Below are 24215 nucleotides of genomic sequence, written 5' to 3'. Positions count from 1 at the left end.
GTTCCAGAGCCATGGCCTGTGTCCTGTGAACACTGCATGCCACCATGAAACAGACTGACCGTGGAGCTCCTGGTGTGAGTCCTGAGGAGTAAGTGATGATTCTCTATCGTTCCCAGAGAAACCCATTATCTTGAAGACCCCAGCGATTAAGCGGAATGAAGCTGATTGAGTTTTGACTTCCTTCCCGCCCTGTAAACTTTCAACTCTCAAATGAGCTCAGCATTTCCTCATTTAATTGACCAGCAGTTAATGCTTCTTACTTAGGGTCCTTTACAAAGAACCTGGAGGCGTGTGGGGATGAGCAGGTGGTTTTGATTGCTGCCCAGGGTTCCTGGGGAACAGAAGCTATGTGCGAAAATTCACAAGTGCACTGCTCTTACAAAGAGATGAACACAGGTTTGGGTCTCTGTCACAGTTAGTGACAAAGAACCACAGCGAGCCGTCCCGGGGATGATCCTCTGCTTCGCCAGCGGCTATTTCATGGTGTTTACTAAAAGTGAAACGTTGGAAATGGAGCGTGAGAAGCCTCTGTAATGTGCTGTGGCATCGCTGTGCCATAATCCTGGGGCCTGCCAGTCCCTCGTGTGGGTCCCAGTCAGCTCTGCTGCTTGCCATGGATGTAGCGCAAAGGGTCCTGGAGCCCATGATGTTCTACTTTTAGAGAGAACTCAGCATGTGTGTATGTGTTTGTGTGTGTGTGTGTGTGTGCACATGTGTGTGAAGGGTGAAAAGCCATGGATGAAATCAGCATGCTGTGCTTTTCCAACAAGGTGGCCGTGGGGGCAGCGGTGCCCAGCTACACATCGAACCAGTGGTCGCCCATGCAGGTACGGTTCCACTCACAGCTGCAGTGCCAGCACCACTCAAGTCGGCACTGGGGCTGCGGACACTTCATGTGCATGCATCCTCCTGTGGGGACAAAGGACAGAGTTCAGTGGGTTCACGGGCATTGCTGGGAGGACCCTCAACGCCACACTGCTGACCCACAACACGCCCGGCTGGCATTCGCTTTCTCCATGAACAAACATGGATGCAACCGAGGCAGAGGGAACCTGAGCTGGGGCTAACAAGCAGAACTCTGACGCTGGGACATTCATTAAGCAACAGATGAAACCTGCCTGACTTCACTGTGGGTGGGAGAGTCACTATAAGTCCATTTGGAAAATGCTAAGGGAGCTGAAACTGCAGCTACCATATGACCCAGCTCTCCTGCTTCTGGCAATGCCAAAGGAAGTGAGATTGCACATGAGGAAGTGACCTGTAATTCTATATTCACAGCAGCATAATGTACAATAGTAAGGACATGGAAACAACCCAGATGCCCATCAAAAGAGGAATGGATGAAGAAACTAATACAGCTGCTCTATGGAATACTACCCAGCCACTAAAAATAATGAAATTCTACCATTTGATCAAAATGGTCCTATTAGAGATTATTATGCTCAGTGAAATAAACCAATGCCAAAAGGACAAATAACCTATGTTCTCTCTGATACGAGACAACCTTCCTGCAAAATACAAGATCAATGGCTACATAGCTAAGCACATATATAGAGACATTTATAGAGCGTCTGTAAAATGTAGGCAAGTATGCTCTGAAGAGGAGATACATTACAGCACGAATCTGTACGTCTGGATAAGACACAGACTCCAATGAAACTGTGAAATCTGTCTTGACACTAGAATGCTGGGCTTCATATTACTGTGCGTACAATGTCAGGATACACTTCAATAGCAGAATGATGGGCTTGTGACTGTTGTTGAAGGACTGAACTATTGTTACAAGATACGGGCAAGCAGTCGGTGGAGGAGCAGTTGGGGGAAGGCTAGAGGGGAAATCCCTGAGCCTAAGGAATTATATCATGAAAAATAAAAATAAAAAATTATCAATCAATAAAATAAATGCATAGATTCGGATTATTCCTCCAAATACAACAACTCCAAGTGCTGAAGCTGGACGTCTGGAGCTCCTTCTGGGTCTCCCACGTGGGGAGCAGCGATCCAGTTACTCAAAACAGTGCTGCCCCCCAGGCTAGCTCAACGGGAAGCTGGGAGTGAGAGCGGAGCGAGTACTTGAATGCCGCCATCGCCCACGGGTTACAGGGGCCCAAGTGGCATAGTGACCAGTCAGGGGCCAGTCAGCGCCCCTATTTGGGGCTGCTTTTGCATGTGCTCACCTCCCTGCTGGTGAAGAGGATGCTGTTTGGAGGATGCTGTAGGTACAGAACTGCTGTTGATCGAGTTTTCTGGATAACTCAGGCAAACACTGTTTTTTTTAAATTCTACATGGCACCGAATCTGCTCCATTGTTCGATTTTGCTAACTATCTCTTCATTTCTCTTTTTTTCCTCTTTCCATATTGTCCAAGGAACTACTCCAGTAGGACCTTATTTTTACTATTATGATCCTAGCGTGAGAACAGCCACTAACTTGAAATACATCTGACTGTGTTTGTGTCCGGGTAACAAGGGCATGTTGAAAAGGCCCCACTTTCCTGCCTCCTTCTGCTTGGTTTCAAAGATCAGAAAATGCTACAGGTATGTGAAAAATGCAGGAGACATCCCATAGTACCTCTGAAATAGTTTCCTTTTAGGAATGAGTCATTTTCAAGGCACATTTAATGGTTGTACAGTTACGGTGTGACTAATAGGATAGCGCAGCGTGCCGGGGGAGAGGCATTTAAGTCTGAGGTTTGGGCTGCAGTGCGACTCCCCCCGACGCCCGCCCTTCCACTTGCCCACTCCCTGAGCTTGCCACTGCTGTCCGTTCCAGCAGGAGCAGGCCAGCCACTGGCTCCCCAATGGCACTCCAGCCCGAGGAGAGATGATGGAGGCTCACAGGGTCAATTCTCTGTCCCCAGGACACTGTTGCTTCAGAGCTAGCATTGTGGACCCCGCCAAGCCTGCTCCCACCACTCTGAGATCCTGCACAGCTGGCCAGCTGTTGGCCACTGACCACCCAGGCTGTTGATAATTCAATACAGAGACCGTGGGAAAAGCTACATCTGGTGCTCGGTTTTGCTGGCATTTGGGATCCTCTCCTACTCACATGCCCACACACATGCAACACATTTAGGAAGGGCTCCGAGCATGTTGCCTGTGCCGGATGTGTCCGGGATGGATGGTGGCAGAGCGTCACGGTCACTCAGTGGGAGTGGCGCAGACCCAAGGGGTACAGTGAGTACAGGCCAGGGGGTAGACTGAGCTAATGGTGCAGAGCTGGGCAGGCCACAGGAGGATGGCAGGTGGTGACAGGGCCATCCCGGGCAGCCACAAAGCGGGTGAGAGGCCACCAGAGAAGAAGGAAGAGACCACAGCCGCTGGCCGGGCCAGCCACATATCCTGAGCCATGTCCCATACCTCTGTCCTCGCTTCCCAACCGCACAGACACCCACTATCTGCCTGAAAGCCAAGAACTTGCTCGTGAAGTATTCTTGTGCAGCAAGAACAGCAGTAACTGGGAGCAGCATTTCTGGGGTGGGGAGAGGGGCTGGCAGGGGGCGGGTCATGACTGCGCTCAAACCGCACAGCAAGTTGGTGGGAGCGGCACGGACAGCCTGGGTCACAGGGTACATGGGCTTGGGAGGGTGAGCGGCAGGGGTGGGAGTCCCCAGCCTAAATTCCATTTCGGTCTCTGAGCACCCACTGGAAAAGGCCTGCAGGAACACCCAGGAGACGCCAAGAGCAGGCACTGCATGGGTGGGCAATGCCTGGCTGTCTCCCACAGCCAGGGGACAGCAATGCCTGGAAAGGGAAAAAGGAACTTGGCTCGGGAACAGAGTGGCTCATATCCCAGCAGTGTGCCAGGCAGGCAGAGTGAGGCCCCTGGTAGGAAATGCAGGATGCCCTGGGGCCAGCGTGGGCCACAGCCGGAAGCTGCTTGCTGCGTGACACACCTGCCACGCCTGCCCAGAGCCTGAGCTCCTTGCCGCCCAGGCGGGGGACCATGATGGAGTTCTGGCTTCTGTCTGTGGCCTGGCTCTAGCTATGGCTGCTGCAAGCATTTGGGGAGTGAGTCAGCAGACGGAAGATGTTCTCTCTCTGCTGTTCAAGGAAATAAATTCAGAAAAATTTAAAACAGATGAAAGAAGAAAAGAGAGAAAGATAATAAAGCTCTGGTTCCCTCCCACCAGGGCCCAGAGCCTTAGTTCCCTCCGGGGAGATGTCGCAGGAACAAGGCGAGATTTGTGACTTGGGTTAAAAAGCCTGAAGGGGAGAGCTGAGAGCCACAGCCGAGTCACACTGGTCCCACCGAGCCCTGTGGACAGCCGTGAGTCTGCAGCTCATCCTCCCCGGGCAGGGCCCGCCTCACCGTTCTTCTCCACGGGCACGTGGCACCGTGGGCAGGGCTTGGTGGTCTTCTGGATGGTTTCCTTGGAGGCCTCCTCCCAGCGGGCTTGCTCAGCGGCCCTCTCGTCGACCCTGTAGGCCTGGGGAGACAGACGGAGGAGGCGTGTCAGCGTTCCCGGTGCAGGGGGACAGTGAGGATGCGCGAGCATGGACAGCCGTGTGACACACAGCCCTGGCGCATGGCCCAAGGGCGGGCAGACGGCAGGGACGGGAGGAGCCAGAGCTCTCCTGAGGGCGTGTGGAAGGAGCACCTGGCGTGTTCTGTTCCCGGCTGACTGTGACTTATTCTGGACCAGGAGCACAGCTCCTTGGGTTCCTTTAGGGGATCTGCTACGCGGAATGCCTCACCCCAGGGACGACGAGTCCAGCGGCTGCTACCTCACCTTCAGACCCGCCATCATTTCTGGGAGGTGTTAAAACTCTTTGGTTTTTTATAAATGAAGCTCTGAAGGAGAAGTAGCTATATTTATGCCTCAGCTGAGAGCGCAGTGACAAAGCTGGGGCTGGGGCCGGTGTGCTGGTGTAACATGCTGATGCTCTTAGCATTAGCATCCTATATGGGTGCTGGTGTAAGTCCTGGCTATCTCACTTCTGATCTGCCTCCCTGCTGCCCGCCTGGGAAAGCGTTAGAGGATGGCCTAAAGCCTGGAATCCTGCGCTCACACGGGAGACCTGGAAGAAAGCTCCTGGCTCTTGGTTTTGGACCAGCTCAGTCATTGAGACCACCTGGGGAGTGGAGCAGTCGATAGAAGGTTTTTCTCTCTGTCTCTCCTCTCTCTGTAACTCTTTCAAGTAAAATAAATACATCTTGAATAAAGCTGGGTGTGAAGAGGGTTGCTTCAGGGCGGGTCCGTAAGCGCGTGCCCTGATTGGCCGGCCCGCTCAGTACCTGTCTGCCACTTCTGATGGATGTTGGCAGGGCCTTGCTGGCCTGGGAGGGGCAGCTCCTCCTAGGCAGGGCATCTCCCGCGGGGGCCCACACCCACCCCTGCAGGAGACCTTCACGCTCCAGGCCACCATCACCGCAGGGCCAGGTGCCCCCCCAGAGAAACAATGCCCACCACCCCAAGCCTACACACAGTCAGCTGACCCTGTCTCACCAGCGCCTTCCCGGGGAATGCAGAGTCACGGCCATAGTGCACCTGTTCCCCTTACGTGCCTGCTGGACCTTAGCGCTCAGGGGCAGGTGTCTCTGCCTACCCAGGGGATGGTAATGAGATGGTGAACTCCGTGACCGAGGCCAGCGGCCCATGGCCAGCACACACACCCAGACGTGCTGTTACTGGCAGCTCTGGGTCCCAGCCAGATCACCCGGGAGAAGGAGGGCTGAGGGTCTCCTGTCTTGGCTTCTTGTGCCAGCTCGGTGGGGTCCAGGAGATGTAGCTGGAGCCCAGCCTGCCGGCGGCCATCCAAGCAACAGCTCCCTGGAGATGGGCGTGTCCTCTGAGTGTGTCCACGCTCACATCAGCCCTTCTGGAACGGTCTCGTTTTAGAGCTGCGTGTCCACCGGCTTGGTCACTGATTCTTGGGATTTGGCATGGGCAGGTGTGATGGGGCCCAGAAGTTGGAAATGCCTCTAGGGGGCGTTATCTGTGAGTTCTACCAACTTGCAGAAGTTCCCATGTATATTTCCATGGAGACAGAGAAAGGGAAAGCAAAAATTAAAACAGGAATAGAGAGACAGGGCAAGAGCCAGGCTGTCTCAGGATCGCTAGGACAGCCCGTCCATGGCTCTGGCAGGCGTCGCTGTTCCGTGTGGACAGGTGCACGGGTCTGAGCCATCAGGAGTGGGCACGGGCACGGGCAGGGCATTGCAGTTACCGTGTCTGGCAATGCCCGTAACGGCCAGGACGTGGTCAGGCTGGGGTGAAGCTGGGAGCTGGCACCTCAGTGCAGGTCTCCCACACAGGTTGCAAGGACTTCAGTGTCTGAACCATTGTCTGTTGCTGCCCAGAGTGCGCATTAGCAGGGACCCACAGTCGGGAGCCCAGTTGGGACTAGAACCCAGCGACTCTGACAGGAGATGTGGACGTCGCCCCCTCACCCCGTCGACCCCAGCCTCACTCACTGTATACTGGCTGCATCAAACCTTGAGCACACAAGCTAACCAGGGTGCCCGCGTGCCAGCGCCAAGGAGACAGGCGCAGTATAGATGCAGCGTGTGCAGACTGGGGTACACTGAGCGCCTCTCCTGGTCCTCCTCCTCCTCCAGCCTTCCTACCAACTGGCGGATGCCACTGTCTGGGAGCAGCCTGCCCCCTGCTGGTATCAGGAGAATGGCAGCTTTTTCAGGGCCTGGAACTAATTATTATCCAGAACAGACTGCTCAGCAAAGTATGGCAACAACACTCCTTTTGTTGCTTTCATTACAAGTGTTTCATCAGCTAGTTCCCTCCCCAAATGTCCTCAACAGTCCAGGCTGTGCCAGGCAAAAGCCAGGCACCCTATCCGGGCCCCCCATGTGAGAGGCAGAGCTGTCTTGTGGGGTGTGTTAGCAGCAAGCTGGGTTAGGGTGGAGGTTGAGCAGGGTTCCAGGCACCCTGACTCAGGGTTACGGGTGCCTGGCTCAGCTGCACCTGCTGTGCCACAACAACCACCCCACACTCTTTTCTTGCTATCTTCTTTTTTGGTGGGAAAGCTGGACATACATGTGAAAGAAGGGTTTAAATACATTAGCCATCAGGGTGCTGGGTGGGTTTGATAGACTTTTAAACCCCTAGGCTGCAAGCTCCCCCTCAAGAGATTGTGGGAGGTTGTTGGCAGGGGGCCTGTGGAGCCCCCTAGGCTGATGGAATTCTGGGTGCAATTCAGGACTACCCCACGAGTGCCCCCCAGATCTGTGCACTCTGAGCTACTGTCACCCCCGGCGTTATTTCATCAGGTCCTCTCAGTTTAACATCTGGTTACAGATTGGGCTTCCTTGGCTAGGAGGTAACCAAATGGGGCACATGAGCCGTTTTCCCCACCAGGACCGGGGCTGGTGTCAACACGACCTGCCGGGGTGACGAGAGCTGGCTCTGCCAGCCTGACTCCTAAGCTGTCAGTGAGCAGAGGATTTAAGGCAATTGGGCCTCAGTTCTTGATTTCTCCGTCTCCTCTGTGCTTTGCTCAGATGGGCCTTTTGCTGCCCTTGCCCTCTGCTGTTGTGAGCTGTGCCGCTATGTGGAGGGAGGGGGTGACCCTGGGTTGGGGGGAAGGGAAAGATGTGTGAATCAGATAGGGGCATCCACCCGTTTCCCCCAGTGTCACTTCCATCTTAGGTTTTTAAGATTCTTGACTTGGACATTTAAGAGTTACACATGCTCATGGGCCACAGGCGAGCACCTTGCAAGCGTCCAACTTTTTATAGGGTCTAGCGCCATCTGGTGGCTCCGTGCCTCTCTGCTGCTCCAAGTGGAGGTGCAGAGAATGGATTCATTTCTGGCAGCGGAGATCACAGTAAGTTGTGTGGTGTGCAGTGCGTGCATGTGCGTTGTGTGCAGCACACCCGTGTGGCATGTGTGAGTGTGCATGAATGAGTGTGGTGTGTATTACAGATACATAGTGTATAGGTGTGTGTGTGCAGTTAGAGTTCTGTCACTGGCTTCCCACCCCCTTGACTCTGTGGGTTAATGAAGTGCATGCGACGTGCACACACGATACAGACTTGCAGAGCTGGGGGAGGGATTTACACTGGGGAAATCTTTCACAGGGAGTTGGCCCAGATGCTGAGCCCCCTGGAATTCAGTTAGCCCCATTTGCAGTGGTCAGCCCAGCTCCCTGGATGGGGTTGGGGTGCTGAGCTCGAACGGGGGGTGAGAGGGTAATGGTCCTGTAGAACTGTCAGATTGTGTCTCTCAGGGTGGACGCCGGGCTGGAGGAGCTTCCTGCAGCATCAGGGGTTTGGGGATGGAGTGGACGCCACTGCCATGCCCTTGAACTCCCTGAACCCGAGCCAAGATGAACCCTTGCCTTTATGCTCACCGGCTCTGTCAGAGTGGACCAAGTGGTCAGTGTGTGTGTGTGTGTGTGTGTGTTTGCTTGTGCCCATGCGTGAGTGCAGCTATACACATGGGTGTGCCTTCATGTTCCTTCAGACTGGACCCGTGGCTTCCTCTCTCTTCAGACACCCACTCCCGGGACTGACAGAGTAGCATAGTACACTAAGCCTCCACCTGTGGTGCCTATATTCCATTTGGTTGCTGGTTTGAGTTCCGGCTGCTCCATGTCCAACCCAGTTCCCTGTTTATGGCCTGGGAAAAGCAGCTGAAGACAGCTCAAGTCCTTGGGCCCCTGCATCCATGAGACATCTGAAAGAAGCTCCTGGCTTAGGACCAGGCCAGTTCTGGCCATTGCAACCATTTGGGGAGTGAACTAGAGGACAGAGGAACCTTTCTGTTTTTCCTTCTCTGTAACTGTGCCTTTCAAATGGATAAACAAATCTTAAAAAAAAAAATCCACTCCCCAAAGTTTGACTTGCATGGCTTTGCAGTATTTCCTGATTTACAAAAATGTTTCTTGCAATTGTGATTCTCACTGCCAAGTTCTCAGCTCAGGAGGTTGTTGGAGGTGGTGTGGGAGAAAGGAGGCCACATGGAGGTGCCCCCAGCCTGCGTCCTGCTGGCCTTCAGAGCAGTTCGCACATGCTCCACAGTGGGTATGGGGTGGCCCCCACACTTCCCCACCTCCCTGAGGTGGAATGTCTGGGCAGAGGGGCAGGGGAAGTGGCCTGGCTGGCTTTGTTGGTGACTGCAGCAGTCCGCGTCAGGGGGTTAGAAGTGGCACCCATCGCAGTGTTTTACTTATACCAAGAGATGACTGGGAAATGCCAACCCAAACCAAGGGTTTGTGGGAATGGTGGGGAACAGCCAAGCAGTGACGGTGGTGCAATATGGGGGCCAAGACATCCGAGAGCAAACCGGGGCAGGTGGTACAGCCCTGGCCTAGAGTACAAATCTGCGGGGACTGTGGAGGTCCTGGGTGAGGAGCAGACAGCTGGTGACAGCCACTCTTGTCTTCCCTGCTGGCTGCAGTCCAGCTGTGCCCTCAGGGCTCCAGGCATCTGGGGCTGTTCCCCGGAACACCTGTTCACAGGGGGCTCACCGCTGCCTGCCCAACCCACTTCTGTTCCCGCCCTCCTGCCTCACCACCTTCCCCCTAGGAACTGCAACAGGAGTTCGTCACCTCCTACCCATCTTCTCCACTGCCCAGACCAGGGGTGGGGCTTGCCTGCCTCACACCCGCCTGCTGCCTGTGTCCCCCGCTGTCCTCACTGGTGCCCAGTGCCTCTGGGCCCACACCCATCAGGCATCCAGCAGAGACCTCTGGCTTGCCCCGGCTTGGCGCTGAGGGTCCATGTTCTCCCTGGGTGCTGGGAATGCCGGCTGCTGCTGAGTCGGTCGCGGCCGAGATGCAATGTGGGGAGCGCCTCAGCAGAGGCTGCCTCACTTGGCCACAGCCATGCACCAAGTGGGGCGACTGGACTCCCATCCCACAACCAGGTAACGCCCAAAGCCAAGTCCACAGCCTCCTCACCTTTGCTCTCAGCCCCCGAGTGCCCTCCCCTTCTGCAGCTGCACCTGTGCTGCTGTTATCATTCCCAGCTGCCCAATCCTGCCGCCTTCTCCTCCTGAAGAAGCTGCTCCCGGGCAGTGCCACCCCCGAGATGGCTCCTCCGGGCAAGTGGGAACCCCACCCCTCCCTGCCCGAGGACCCACAGTGTGGAGCAGGTGTTAAAGGTGGAAGCCCTCCTGCCCGTTGCTAGTGTGAGACCTGGCGCTGGGTGCTTTGTGTGCTGCACAGGGCTGTGCCAGGGCCAGGCTTGCTGCTGGCAGCCCTTAGGGCAGACGGAGAGTCCAGCGTGGGAACGCCTGTCACACAGCCAGCAAGAGAGCTGGGAACGTCTCAGTAGAGGAGACCTCCAGGGCTCTTGCAGCTGAGGCTTGTGCAGTGTGAGGAAAGGGGCTGCTGGTGTGGCCCGAGTCCCGCGAAGATGGCACTTCAGAGCCCCCATGGGGCACATAGGTAAGGCCATGGGCACCGGGGCACAAGCAGAATGCGTGGATGCTCCAATGTGGCACCGTGGTCTCCCTGGGCGCACAGCGGTGGTGCTGCTTATGGGCCACGGGAGGAGGACCCAAGCTGGCTCCCAGCTGCGCCTGCTCAGTACATGAGTACAAGTGGTAACTGGATGGCTGAGATGTCTCATTAGGGGGGAAGGAGTGTGGTGAGGTGAGATCCATTCCAGGGCAGCGCTCTGGGCCATGCAATAGTAAAGGCTGGAATGTTGGTGCTTTGGGCAATGTGACAGTTGTGGGTGTCATGGTGGTGGTGTGTGTGTCCCCTGGGAAATCATACATTGGAATCTGAGCACCGAAGTGGAGGTGTCCCAAGGGGACCCTGTGGGAAGGGGGTCCCAGAGAGCTCCATGGCCTCTTCCCTGTATTGCCATTAGAGGGCGCCATCCCCTCTCAGGAAGCAGACCAGTTCTGGAGGCCAAATCCGCAGGTGGGCGGTCCCTTAGCAGCCCCTGCTCTCCTGCTGACAAACCAGCCCAGGTTCCGTGTTTGAGCCAGGAAGCCTCCCTCCGAAAGGGATGTGCTGGCATTGGGTCTGGTGCATCCCATAATCACTCACTCTCCTCCCATACATCTTCTGTGGGCGTCCTGCTGGCCACTGGGACAACTCCTCAAGGCCACCTCAAAATGTCACCTCCCTTCCTCCTTTCTCTTCCTTTCTTCTTCCTTCCCTCTCTCTCTCCCTCCCTTTCTTTCTCTCTCTTTCTCTTATAATGTGTGAAGATGTGTGCTATGAAAAAAATGTGCAGAGTTTTATGGGCGTTGCACCCACAGGGACCCTCAGCCTGCCATGTGTTGGCCGCCTCTGCTTGTGGGTGGCCTCCTTGACTGTGGCCATCTGTGGTTGATCTCTGTTTGATTTTGCTGAATGAAACGTGGATGCTTTAGTGTTTTTTTTTTTTTTAAACTGGGGCAATGTAAATTTTTTGCACTAAAGAAGAAAATAAATGGGGTTTGGCTCTCGGGCACCTTCTGGCTAAGCAGCTTTCTCTTCCCCTTGCTACTCCCGTTCCTAAATGAACATAACCAACAGAGGCCCGGGGTGGCCGCATGTCTCTTGTCTACTGAGCATGTGGGTAGTACCTGCCAGGCCAAATCTGCTCCCATCCTCTCAGGTGAACTGAACGCTCAGAGGATCCACGGAATCCTGAGTCTCCCCCTCCGCCCAGAGCCACCAACCCGGGAGCTACCGAAGAAGACCTGCGTCCACTGGTTACGTTCATCTAAGCCCCGACAGGGTTGGGTCCTTGCACCTGCCAATGTCTGCTGGGCAGCCCATTCTGCATGGGCAGCCCATTCTGCACGGGCAGATTCCGTGGCATTCAGATCTTTAAAATTCTCCTGGGAAACTCAACTACGTGGGCAGTTGTGGAGCCGTGTGGGACCTTGCCTGGCTCCTGTTCCAGCGTCTCCATCTCCCATCCAGCTGCTCATGGGCCTGGGAAGATGGCAGAGGACTGGCAGAGGACACGGGTCCCTGACATGCACGTGGGAGACCTGGCTAGGCCGTAACTCACTCAGCCTGGGCTCGGGAGGGTGTTTCAGATCTCTGTCCCTCTGCCTTTGAAATGATTAGAGAAATAAAGAGCAGTTCTGGGAGTTCTGTGGATACCAAGTTGCTGTCAACAAAATGACTCACAGGTTGACCTGCATGGGTTTGGCATCTGAAGCTCCCTAGGTTTTCTATTGAGAGGAAATTTATCCACTGTGCTGGGCTTTTACTCCTCCCTTCTGAGGTTTGGTGCGTTGTAATTAACTAATAAGATGTGTTTGCTTTTCCCTAGGCCTAGGAGCCTGCACCTGACACCAAGGCTCTGTAGACCTTCTTTTTGATCATGGCTGTTACAATGTAGCATGGTTTATAAGCTGGATAAAGACAGCCACATCCTTGCCGAGCACACTGCTTCTGCACCTGTGTTCATGGGGATTGTTCTCACCAAGGACTCCAGACAAAGTCAGCAGGGTGCCTATGGATTTCTCTGAGTCAGTGACTGCTAACGGGCTTGGCCTCCACGGTACCTGAGCTCCGGATCCCGAGGCCTCGATGGGCGCGCTGCACTCCCCCTCGTGGTATGTGTCTTTACAATCCCGGCAGAAGATGAACTGCAAAGAAACAGAGCTGAGTGAGTGAGGGACAGTGGGTGGCTGCCTTCAGCTGCAGCCTGGTCTCCCTCTGACTGGCAGAATCACTTCTAGCAAAGGTAAACCAGGTGTTCTTCTGATGTGCATTGGGCCAAGTCCTGAGCTTCCAGGTCCATATGGATTAGGGCTGGAAGGGGCAGTGCAGGTGAGGTGAGGCCATGGGGGACCTTCCAGCTTCCCCTGGGGCACCAGCTGCAGCTGGATGAGAAGGGAAGTGCCCCCTGGTGCTCTAGGTTGCCTGCATTCCTGGCACTGTGCCCACAGGATGTCCTTCAGACTTTGGCCAGTGCCAGCCTTGCCCCAGAAGGTGCAGCGGGGCTAAGGATCTGTATAGTAGGGCCCACCTGGGGCACTCTAGAGGAGCTACCAGGGCTCTCTGGGTGTCTGAAAACCTCAAGCCAGGGTGGTGGTTGTCTCGTGTGCCCACAGTGAGATTCCTACTCTACCCACTCCTGGACACCGCCGTGTTCTGGACTTCAGTGCCACAGAGCCCATGGGGAACAAGGGCAAGAAACTTGCTCCTTCCAGGGTGCACTGGTTGAGTCAGGGGCCATGTCTCTGGCCAGCAACGATTCTGATGAGGTGTTTCAGCCACGGTCACTGTGTGTGTGTGTGTGTGTGTGCGCGCACGGGTAGACAGGAGTAGCTTCACTTGATTCCCAGGGAAAGGTACGTTTTGCAGCCCTTCCCCCAGAGCCCAGAGACCATGGTGGGGAGGAGGCCAGGCCATTTGGGAGGCCCAGGCTTGGGGCACCTGCTCCAGAAGGCCAGTCGCCATTCAGGGAGCAGAGGCCCTCAGGGATGGGTACCCTTGCACCCTCTGTCCTGGCTGAGCATGGGATGGGTGCTCCTACACCCTCTGTACTGGCTAGCACAGGGAAGGGTGCTCCTGCACCCCGAGCCTCAGCTAAGCACGGGGATGGGCGCTCCTGCATCCTGAGCCTCAGCTAAGCATGGAGATGGGCGCTCCTGCACCCTGAGCCTCGGCCGAGCACCCCCCGTGAGCCCTGTGACCAGTTGGTGGTGGCTGCCCCACTGCCACCTGCCAGGCTGGCTTCACGCAGAGCTGGGCCAGCAGTGTCTGCAAGACTCAGAGCTGCCCAGTGTCGGGGACGTGGTTAGGTTGTCATTCGGCAGCACAAGACAGGGACTGAGCTCAGTTTACTTAAGAGAAGCTTTGCTGGAACTGGAGAAAGCATCAGGACACAAACAGCACCTGATAAAGCTGGGTTCTACTTCCCTCCTCTCTGGGTCCAATGTATTCTTGTAAAGACTCATCAGGAAATGATTTTTGATGTTTAATTTCTGCCCCCTGTTAAGGCACTGGCTGTACAACCTGTGGGATGCAAGCTTCCACGTGCAGTGGGAGAGGCTGTGTGTGCCTGTGTGACGCCCTTAGACAAATCCCCGGTACCACCAGGCTGGAGCTTCTAACATCTTCTCTGAGTTGAAAGCGAATCCAAGGCACGATGAGTAGGGTCGCCGTGGTGATTTTGGGGTAGTGCACCTGCTGATCTTGCCTTCTGCCTAAGCCCTGCCACCATACTCGCCCGTGGATCTGCTGGGAGGAGGGGGCCATGAGGCTCTGTCGCCCAGGGCCGCTGCCCAGTGGTCTCCTCCCTCTGCTTCTCAGAGAAGCGGCTCTGATGGCTCCGCATGACAGAGAAACGCTTCACATCTTACTAGCCAGGAGATGAGATATAAAATCAGTTTCACGGTGGAGGAATACCCGGGAAGTGGATCAGTTTGTCAGAATAAATAGGCCTTTCCTGACATGTTCCCCTGCGCCCTGGTGCTGCGGCAGGGGCTCACGTGGGGAGGAGGAGCATGCATGGCAGAGGGCCTTGCCAGGCAGCGTGGCCAGTGACAGGGAAAGCTTGTGTGACAGGCTGGGATGGCACTACATGGATGCACCTGCCAACTGGCCTCCACTCCAAGAGTGAAAGTTAAAGTTAGATGATCAGGAGCCTGAGTTGTGGCGTGGTGGGTTAAGCTGCCTGTGGTAATACTGGCATCCCCATAAGAATGCTGGTTTGAATCCTGGATGTTCCACTACTAATCTGGCTCCTTGCTAATGAGTCTGGAATGAGCAGATGAAGGCCCAAGTGCTGGGGTCCCTGCCACCCACCTGGGAGCCCGGATGGAGCTCTTGGATCTGGCACTGGTCTTGGTCCAGACCCGGTTGTTGTGGCCATTTGAGGAAAGGACCAGAGAACAGAAGTGCTTGCTCTCACACTCCACGTCTGTGCATCTGTGTGTCCCTGTCTCCACTATTCTACCTTCAACTCTAGGTTCAGATACATCATACAGTGAGTCTCTCTCATACTGAACAGAAAGCTTGATTTGATCTTGAAAATTTCAGGTTTTCAATGACATCGACTGGGTGCTTGCACAAATGTTCAGTCCTTCATTCCCTCCCTGCACACCCACAGTGAGCCCACAGGGGTGCCTGGGTGGCGTACACGCTGCACTTGAGGCCCCCTGGGTGCTGTGGCGGCTGCCAGGCCGAGGTGGTCCAGGGGTTAAAGGGGATTCTCCGACTCTGCTTTTGGGGATGTTGTATCTGTGGGAAGCTAGGTTTTTTGAAAGGTCCTGCCATGAAAACTAAACAAGTTCTCTGTGAACATTCTGGTACAGTAGATGTGGTTATGTAAGAGTGAAATGAAACTTTTCAGTCTTTTTCATTCATGCGAGCTGTTTTTCCAGGGATGACTGAGTGGCTGAGATGCAGGCGTTTGCGGTGCTTTTAGGACCCACGGCTCGAATGCCTGGAACAATCAGGGAGGTATTCCTTGTGGTGGCCCATGGGTGTCATGAGGGGCTCCTCGAGCTGCCGAGGGCATTGTGGGCAGAGTCCTGGGGAACGCAGGCATGGGCAGAGGGCAACCCCTCCTGGAGCCACTGTGCTGGGCCAAGTGTGCAAACTCTCCAGAAGGGACAGCTGCTCCCAGGAGCTGGCAAGTGACAAGATGGAGCCAACTCAGTGTCTGGCACCCACTCTGCTGACCTGCCTCCTGTCCCCACGTGCTTGGAGCTTCCATCCACCCACACGCAGAAGGCTGCCACATCCCGGCGGTCTGTCTGGGCTCCCTGAAGACACACCAAACCAGAATAGGGGAGTCCCTCTCCCTTCCTAGGATCCCGTCTTGGGACAGTTCTAACCAATGACACCCCTGTCTATCAACTCCTTTTTCAAAGCCATCTTTTTCTTGTCAAAGTGCTGTGTCCTTGTGTGAGCAGGTTCCCTACACTCTGCTCACTTGGGAAGCAGTCACACACCACCTGTGCTAGCTGCATTCCTGTGATGTCAGTATCACCCACCAACCCTGCTCATCTGACCACCTGCTGTCCCAGGTGCTGCTGTGAGTTACCCAGTACATGGGACAACCAGGGAAAAGCAGCTGGCTGTAGGTAGGGGAGCGTGTCCTTCTCATCTGTGTGGGCTCCCCTTCGACCCCGAGGAAGGAGGGAGATTCCATTTGCGCACTGCAGGGCCAGGTCCTGCCCGCCCTGGTACCCACGCCATGCACTCTACACGTGTCTAGCCAGCAGCACAGCCAGGAAACTGCGTCTTCCCATATATCTCTATGTGGGAATGTGCTCATGTGTGTGCATGTGGGTGTGTGCACATGTGTACACACAAACGAAGGGCTCTCTAAGAGCCTGTGGAAAAGAGTAAAAAGATGCTTATTTTGGTGCAAATGTTTTTGAAATGGTTGAATAGTTTTTTTTTTTTGCTGATATATGTTTCTTGTGAGTGTTGGAAGACATTCCGTATGCATGCTTACTGACACGCTTTGCATGGCAGCATACACACCCTGGATGTGTGTGCTAACACGCATTCTGAGTGTTTAGGTGGACCTGCCCTGCATGTGATTATATGATGTCCTGTTTGTGTGTGTGATTACATACATACCCTGGGTGTACATGTTCATATACACACCCCATGTGTGTGCTTGCATACATACCCTAGGCACACATGTTCACAGACACTCCCCGTGTGTGTGCTTGCATTCATACTCTGCACGGGTCAGCCTGTACCCACACCCGCACCACCACTCCCCGGACTTGCCACTCTGCCAGGACTCCGGCTGAAATGGCTCTCACGGAAAACACTGGAGCCAGGTCAACATTTTAAATCATTTTTAAGAAATGATGTAAAAAAATTGATTTAAAATTCCTTTTTTATGTGCAAAATTGGAATCCAAACCTGCTTGCATTTTAAAACAATAAGTCCCAAATAGTCCAGGGATACAGTCCTCCCTTAAGTTATCGTCCGGAGAAAGTTCTCCATGCCCAATGGCGTATGTGCTTCCTGCTGCCTGACCATGCATTGCTGTTGGTGTGTTTTCAAGGCTGGCAGCTTGTAGTGAAACTTGCTACTTCGCTGTCACCATCCCAGGTACATACAAAATTTGAAACCATTTAATTTATTAGGAAAATTTGATAGGTTCATTTTTTCTACTATATTGCAGCTTAGCCCTTCTTACTATTGAAATCAGGTTTTCCCTTATAACTTCGCAGTGCTATGCCCAGTTGTGGGCCACTGAACAATATTTTGGCTGACAGTGACCCCAGGACATTAGAACGGAGCGGAAACTCCTACAGCTTACTGATGGCTCAGTTGAGGCTGCAGGGAGGAAGTCCACAGGCAGGGAAGGGCGCAGCACGAGCTTTGCAAACTTCCAGGTGCTCTCTTCAAAGCTTTCCTGGGAAAATTGCCCTGGCTGTCATTCCCAGCACAGTGTCTACACAGGGTCAGGTCGCTGCTGCCACAGGCCACCCTGAGGACACACTCCTGGGAAGAGCCTCAGGCAGGTGCCCAGAAGAAGGTGTGGCCATCACAGGAGGCACAGGGACACGGTGATATTGGTGGGCCTGACCCTGGGTAGGGTCACAAAATAAGGAATAGTAAAGTAGTGAATAGCAAAGTAACGAATAACTTAAACAGAAAGGAAAAGTATGCAGAATACCAGTATAAAGGTGGTATTTTTTTTATAGCTGTACAGTGTGTTTGAGTTATGAGCTAAGTGTTAATATGACAGTTAAAAAATTAGAGAAATCAGAAGTTCGTTAATTTAAAGAAATATTGTAATGTTTGGTTGAATTAGTGAGGAACCTTCTACTATGAAGTCAGCCATGGTACACTTCCAGGTCAGAGGTCTCAGGTCTCTGAGTTGGTTCCACGCCCTCTCACTTGCCCCAGAACCTTCTGGTGCGACAGGCTCCATTCATGCCAGTGCCTTATTCAGACACCACACACTTACTTCGTATTGCACACCTTTGCCGAGCCTCCCCAAGGGTGGGATCTGTTGAGATCCACACACACAGTAATCTTAGCATTGCTGAGTTTTCATAGCAGCAACGTGCTGTCTGGCCTTGCTGCCAACTGGCCATGCCATCGGTGCTGTGGTCCACACCATGTGTGTGGGCAAGTGCAGTCTGTGGTGGCTCCGGATGAAAATGTCAACTAGGGATGTCTCAGGGTCTGTGTGGACCCCTTCCTCATCCTCCATCCTTGGCTACATCCACTTTTAGGATGGAAAACACCTGGTGCTGAGGAGCGTGTAGGGATTCATCACATTGTGAATCGCCAGGCCACCTTATAGACAGCTGTTCTCTCCAACAGGCATAACTGGCTTGGTGTCTGGCAGGAGAGCCTTTGCGCTGGGGAGAAAATGCATTGGAGGGCTTCCTAGATTATTTATGACTGGGGTGATCTTGACAACTCTTTGCGTTAGATTTTGTACCCGTACAAAAGGAGCCAGGAGACCATGTGTATTGAATGCAATGTCTGGCATGTGGCAAACACAGTAAAAGGCTTTCTCATAGGGGTGTGATGCTCACCAGAGAGAAAAACTTGCAGAACAGAAGCCAAAAGCAGGCCCCTTGCTAGTGAGAGGGATTTCCAGGGTGACTGACCCTAGCAAGGGCTGTGGCAAAGTTCTAGGGGCTGCCACGAGTGGTCAGGGCACTGCAAACTCAAGTCCATTACATACGCAGGAAACTGACCTCACTCGGTTGGCCTGTCACCAGCAACCCTGCTCCTCCCAGCCATGGGATCAGGGCGGGCAGCCTCAGCAATGTCCCGGCATGCTGACTGTTGGTGTCATGTCAGTGGAGCAGTCATGTGATAGAGCACTGGGATTTGATTTCCCATAAGCCTGTGACAGAGATGTTCAAAAAGAGATGGGCGTTTGTCTCCTCTTGGTGAGTGTGAGAAGGGACCAAGGACCAGCCAGCAGGTGCTGGTCAATCAGATTGGGATAGCCCTTAGATTTGCAGAATTTCCAGAAATATTAAGTAAATAAGAAACGTCCCAGGGCTGATGCCATGGCACAGTAGGCTAAGCCTCTGCCTGTGGTACTGGCATCCCATGTGAGCATCAGTTTGAGTCCTGGCTGCCCTACTTCTGCTCCAGCTCCCTCCCTATGGGCCAGAAAAGTGGCAGAGGATGGTTCAAAGCTTTGGGTCCTTGCACCCATGTTGGAGACACTGAGGAAACTCTAGGCTCCTGCTTTTGGATTGGTTTGGTTCCTGCTGTTGTGGCTATTTGGAGAATGAACCTGCAGATGGAGGATCTCTCTGTTTCTCTGTGAACTTATCTTTTAGATAAAAAAGAAATAAATCTAGAAAAAACTTTTCTACTAGGTGCCACTCATTGGAGAGAATCAGTCCAGGGGAGCATCGGAAGCAGCAGGTGCATGCTGCTGCTTCTTGGGGAAGCGATGTAGTGCAGAAGATTCCAGAAGATGGCAGCAGAGATACATAAATCTGGTCTTTTAGAAACAGTTTGTGTACCCAAAGAATCAGGTTCCCTGTGGGTCGACCAGTGCTGACGTGTGCAAAACCGACTTTGACGAGACAGAGCTGAGGAATGGAAGTGGTATTAGGTAATAACTCACGGATACACAGCATTGCAAAGAAGCAAGTGACGGTTATTTCTTATCAAGGACACGGTGCCTTACAGACACAGAATTCCATGGTGGTAGGCAACCTCAGGCCTGAAGGCAAACTCACCAAGAAGTGCTTTCCCTGGACATGCCAAATGGCTAAAAAGAAACCCCTTGAAGGTGGCTGAATATACAGTAGGGACCAAATCCCTTAGTCTTTCTTTTTTTTTTTTCTTTTCCTAACTGAGTTTCCCATAAAAATACTGTGAAATCTATTGCCTTGCAACTTCTGAAGTTGTTTCTGTATTTGGTTGGCTACTGAGAAGGCTCCTACTCCCTGGGGCTTCATTTCTATTCATGGGAAATCAACAAATTCTAAAAATCTTGGGCAGGCTGCAGTGGCAAGCTAATCCTCCTTCTGTGGCACCAGTTCAAATCCTGTCTGCTCTGCTTCCAATCAAGCTCCCTGCTGACGTGTCTGGGAAAGCAGCCGTGGATGGCTCAAGTCCTTGGGTCCCTGAACCCACATGGGAGAGCCAGAGGAAGCTCCTGGCTTTGGATCAGCTCATCTCTGGCTGGTGTGGCCATCTAGGGAGTGAACCAATAGATGGAAGCTCTCTGTCTTTCCCCTGCCCCTCTGTAACTCTCTCAAGTAAAAAACAAATTAAATTTTTTTTAATAAGAAAGAATTCTGAAAATCTCAAGAAGTGCATGCTTATTTTCATTCAATTCTTCAGTTATGCAGAGTCTTACTGTATGCCCCTGCTGAGTGTATGATATATTCAAACTGTACCATCTGGCACAGTCTGGGCTTGCTGACAGGAAGCCCACACCTGATGGAAGGACTCTATCCACTGGTCTCCTTCCAGCCAAGCTGGGCTCAGGTGTCTTCTTAAGAGATGTACGTGGGGGCAGGCGGCTAAGGCACCAGTGAGACATACTGTTGTTTAAGTTGAAAGGCAGAGTTACAGAGAGATGGAGAGACACAGAAAGAGCTCTTCCATCCACAGGTTCACCCCCAACATGGCTGCAGTGGCCAGAGCTGAGCCAACCTGAAGCCGGGAGCCAGGAGCTTCTTATGGAGCACGCAAGTGAGTGCAGAACTTGGCCCACCCTCCGCTGCTTTCTCAGGCACATTAGCAGAGAGCTGGATCAGAAGTGAAGCAGCCATAACAAAAACCAGTGTCCAAATGGAATGTCGGCACCACAGCTGAAGGATTCACCTGCTATGCCAATGCACTGGCCCCAAAGTACTTCTATTTATATAATACACACTTACATATAAAAATATAATCTATAAGAATATGGATTATGTATGTATATTTAACTTAAAAGTATTTACTGGTCATATATTTTTCTCCTTTTCTTTACCAGCTCAGTGGAGATGTCATTTTTTGTGGTCATGTGCCTTAAACAAGCTTCTGTAGGTTACCAAGTGGATAGTATGTAAATGTAGCACAAATTCCAAAGGTGGAATAAGAAAGTCCCTTTTTTCTCTCCCTGAGCAGCTTACAAAGTTTCCCAGAGAGAATTCACTGCCCATCACTGTGTGGATTGTTTCAGAAAAAAATGGATGTGCTTACGCATGCATCTGCGGTATTTTTACAAAAACATTGTCTGAGACACCACAGTCCACACCTGTACGCTATTCACACACCACATCCTACAGCCGCTCCATGCCAGCGCACACCAGGCTGCCCCGCCTCCCTGGACAGCTCTCAATAGATGAACCTTCCGTGATCTCACCAGCCCCCTACCATGAGCACTTAGGTCTCTTCCAATATTTTGTCACTATAAAGTCACGAAGAATGTCCTTGACCATGGGTTATTCTGTACATGTGCTAGGAAATCTGCAGGACACCTGACTAGAAGTGAAGCTGCGGGTCCAGGGGTGTGAGGGCCTTATGAACAGGATCACCTTTGCGAGCTCGGCGGGAAGGGGTGGGGAGGCTCGTTGCTTCTGTGTGCAGCACACTGGCCTCCCCGTGGCAGGGCTGGGAAAGGTGCGTCACAAGGCTCTTGAGTAAACGCACACGTTTCATGTAAAGGCTGATCACCACAGGGACCTGTGCCTGGCCTGACAGGTCACCATGAACCCCTTCTGTGTCTTGCCCACGTGGCTGAACCAAGGCAGAGCACGGGCCGTGGTCTCCCGACCTCCTGTTTCCTGGCTCCTTCACGGTGCTGTCATCTGCTTTCTCACCCTGGACCTCAATCTTGCCTGCATTCAGTGAAGTTAGGGTTAATGATGGTCAGCACTGACCGCCAACATGTTGCAAGCACAGGTAAGAAGGACAAGAGCAGCAGACGGGAGAGCCTCAGACCACATCACCGGGGAAAGTGTCCAGGGCACTCAACACTTTGCATGTTGGCACTCAGCATCTCTCGCCAGAAGCCTCGCTGGGGATGGGGGGTGGAGCAGGGGGCAGTGCAGGGGATGGGGAGTGGGACAGGGGGCAGTGCAGGGGATGGGATGGGGAGTGGGACAGGGGCAGTGCAGGGGATGGGGGAAGCTGGAGCAGAAGGCAGTGCAGGGGATGGGAAGGGGAGTGGAGCAGGGGGCAGTGCAGGGGATGGGGAGTGGGACAGGGGGCAGTGCAGGGGATGGGGAGTGGGACAGGGGCAGTGCAGGGGATGGGGAGTGGAGCAGGGGGCAGTGCAGGGGATGGGGAGTGGGACAGGGGCAGTGCAGGGGATGGGGAGTGGGACAGGGGGCAGTGCAGGGGATGGGGAGTGGGACAGGGGGCAGTGCAGGGGATGGGCAGTGGAGCAGGGGCAGTGCAGGGGATGGGGAGTGGGACAGGGGGCAGTGCAGGGGATGGGGAGTGGGACAGGGGGCAGTGCAGGGGATGGGATGGGGAGTGGGACAGGGGCAGTGCAGGGGATGGGGAGTGGGACAGGGGGCAGTGCAGGGGATGGGGGAAGCTGGAGCAGAAGGCAGTGCAGGGGATGGGATGGGGAGTGGGACAGGGGCAGTGCAGGGGATGGGGAGTGGGACAGGGGCAGTGCAGGGGATGGGGAGTGGGACAGGGGCAGTGCAGGGGATGGGGAGTGGGACAGGGGGCAGTGCAGGGGATGGGGAGTGGAGCAGGGGGCAGTGCAGGGGATGGGGAGTGGGACAGGGGGCAGTGCAGGGGATGGGGAGTGGAGCAGGGGCAGTGCAGGGGATGGGGAGTGGGACAGGGGCAGTGCAGGGGATGGGGAGTGGGACAGGGGCAGTGCAGGGGATGGGGAGTGGGACAGGGGCAGTGCAGGGGATGGGGAGTGGGACAGGGGCAGTGCAGGGGATGGGGAGTGGAGCAGGGGGCAGTGCAGGGGATGGGGAGTGGGACAGGGGCAGTGCAGGGGATGGGGAGTGGGACAGGGGCAGTGCAGGGGATGGGCAGTGGGACAGGGGCAGTGCAGGGGATGGGGAGTGGGACAGGGGCAGTGCAGGGGATGGGGAGTGGAGCAGGGGGCAGTGCAGGGGATGGGGAGTGGGACAGGGGCAGTGCAGGGGATGGGGAGTGGGACAGGGGCAGTGCAGGGGATGGGGAGTGGGACAGGGGCAGTGCAGGGGATGGGGAGTGGGACAGGGGCAGTGCAGGGGATGGGGAGTGGGACAGGGGCAGTGCAGGGGATGGGGAGTGGGACAGGGGGCAGTGCAGGGGATGGGCAGTGGAGCAGGAGGCAGTGCAAGGGATGGGGAGTGGAGCAGGGGGCAGTGCAGGGGATGGGGAGTGGGACAGGGGCAGTGCAGGGGATGGGGAGTGGGACAGGGGCAGTGCAGGGGATGGGGAGTGGGACAGGGGCAGTGCAGGGGATGGGGAGTGGGACAGGGGCAGTGCAGGGGATGGGGAGTGGGACAGGGGCAGTGCAGGGGATGGGGAGTGGGACAGGGGCAGTGCAGGGGATGGGGAGTGGGACAGGGGCAGTGCAGGGGATGGGGAGTGGGACAGGGGCAGTGCAGGGGATGGGGAGTGGGACAGGGGGCAGTGCAGGGGATGGGGAGTGGGACAGGGGCAGTGCAGGGGATGGGGAGTGGAGCAGGGGGCAGTGCAGGGGATGGGGAGTGGGACAGGGGCAGTGCAGGGGATGGGGAGTGGGACAGGGGCAGTGCAGGGGATGGGGAGTGGGACAGGGGCAGTGCAGGGGATGGGGAGTGGGACAGGGGGCAGTGCAGGGGATGGGGAGTGGGACAGGGGCAGTGCAGGGGATGGGGAGTGGGACAGGGGCAGTGCAGGGGATGGGGAGTGGGACAGGGGCAGTGCAGGGGATGGGGAGTGGGACAGGGGCAGTGCAGGGGATGGGGAGTGGGACAGGGGATGGGGAGTGGGACAGGGGATGGGCAGTGGGACAGGGGCAGTGCAGGGGATGGGGAGTGGGACAGGGGCAGTGCAGGGGATGGGGAGTGGGACAGGGGCAGTGCAGGGGATGGGCAGTGGGACAGGGGCAGTGCAGGGGATGGGCAGTGGGACAGGGGCAGTGCAGGGGATGGGGAGTGGGACAGGGGCAGTGCAGGGGATGGGCAGTGGGACAGGGGCAGTGCAGGGGATGGGGAGTGGGACAGGGGCAGTGCAGGGGATGGGGAGTGGGACAGGGGCAGTGCAGGGGATGGGCAGTGGGACAGGGGCAGTGCAGGGGATGGGGAGTGGGACAGGGGCAGTGCAGGGGATGGGCAGTGGGACAGGGGCAGTGCAGGGGATGGGCAGTGGGACAGGGGCAGTGCAGGGGATGGGCAGTGGGACAGGGGCAGTGCAGGGGATGGGGAGTGGGACAGGGGCAGTGCAGGGGAT

General features: G+C 54.9%; 1 protein-coding gene across 1 annotated transcript in view; it reads right to left on the bottom strand.

Annotated features, from left to right (window-relative positions):
* Nucleotides 1-781: 781 nt before the first annotated feature.
* PRKN (parkin RBR E3 ubiquitin protein ligase) overlaps nt 782-24215 on the bottom strand; it is a 1179505-nt gene continuing 1156071 nt past the window's right edge. Inside the window, exons 10-12 of the mRNA XM_058656181.1 lie at nt 12425-12508; nt 4312-4429; nt 782-909 (exon numbers count right to left, since the gene is read on the bottom strand). Of these exons, the coding sequence (XP_058512164.1) occupies nt 797-909; nt 4312-4429; nt 12425-12508 (315 nt within the window). The 3' untranslated portion in view covers nt 782-796. The remainder of the gene's footprint in view (nt 910-4311; nt 4430-12424; nt 12509-24215) is intronic.

This window comes from Ochotona princeps, chromosome 1, assembly GCF_030435755.1.
Source record: "Ochotona princeps isolate mOchPri1 chromosome 1, mOchPri1.hap1, whole genome shotgun sequence".
NCBI lineage: Eukaryota > Metazoa > Chordata > Mammalia > Lagomorpha > Ochotonidae > Ochotona > Ochotona princeps.
This window is presented reverse-complemented; position numbering and strand designations above follow the sequence as displayed.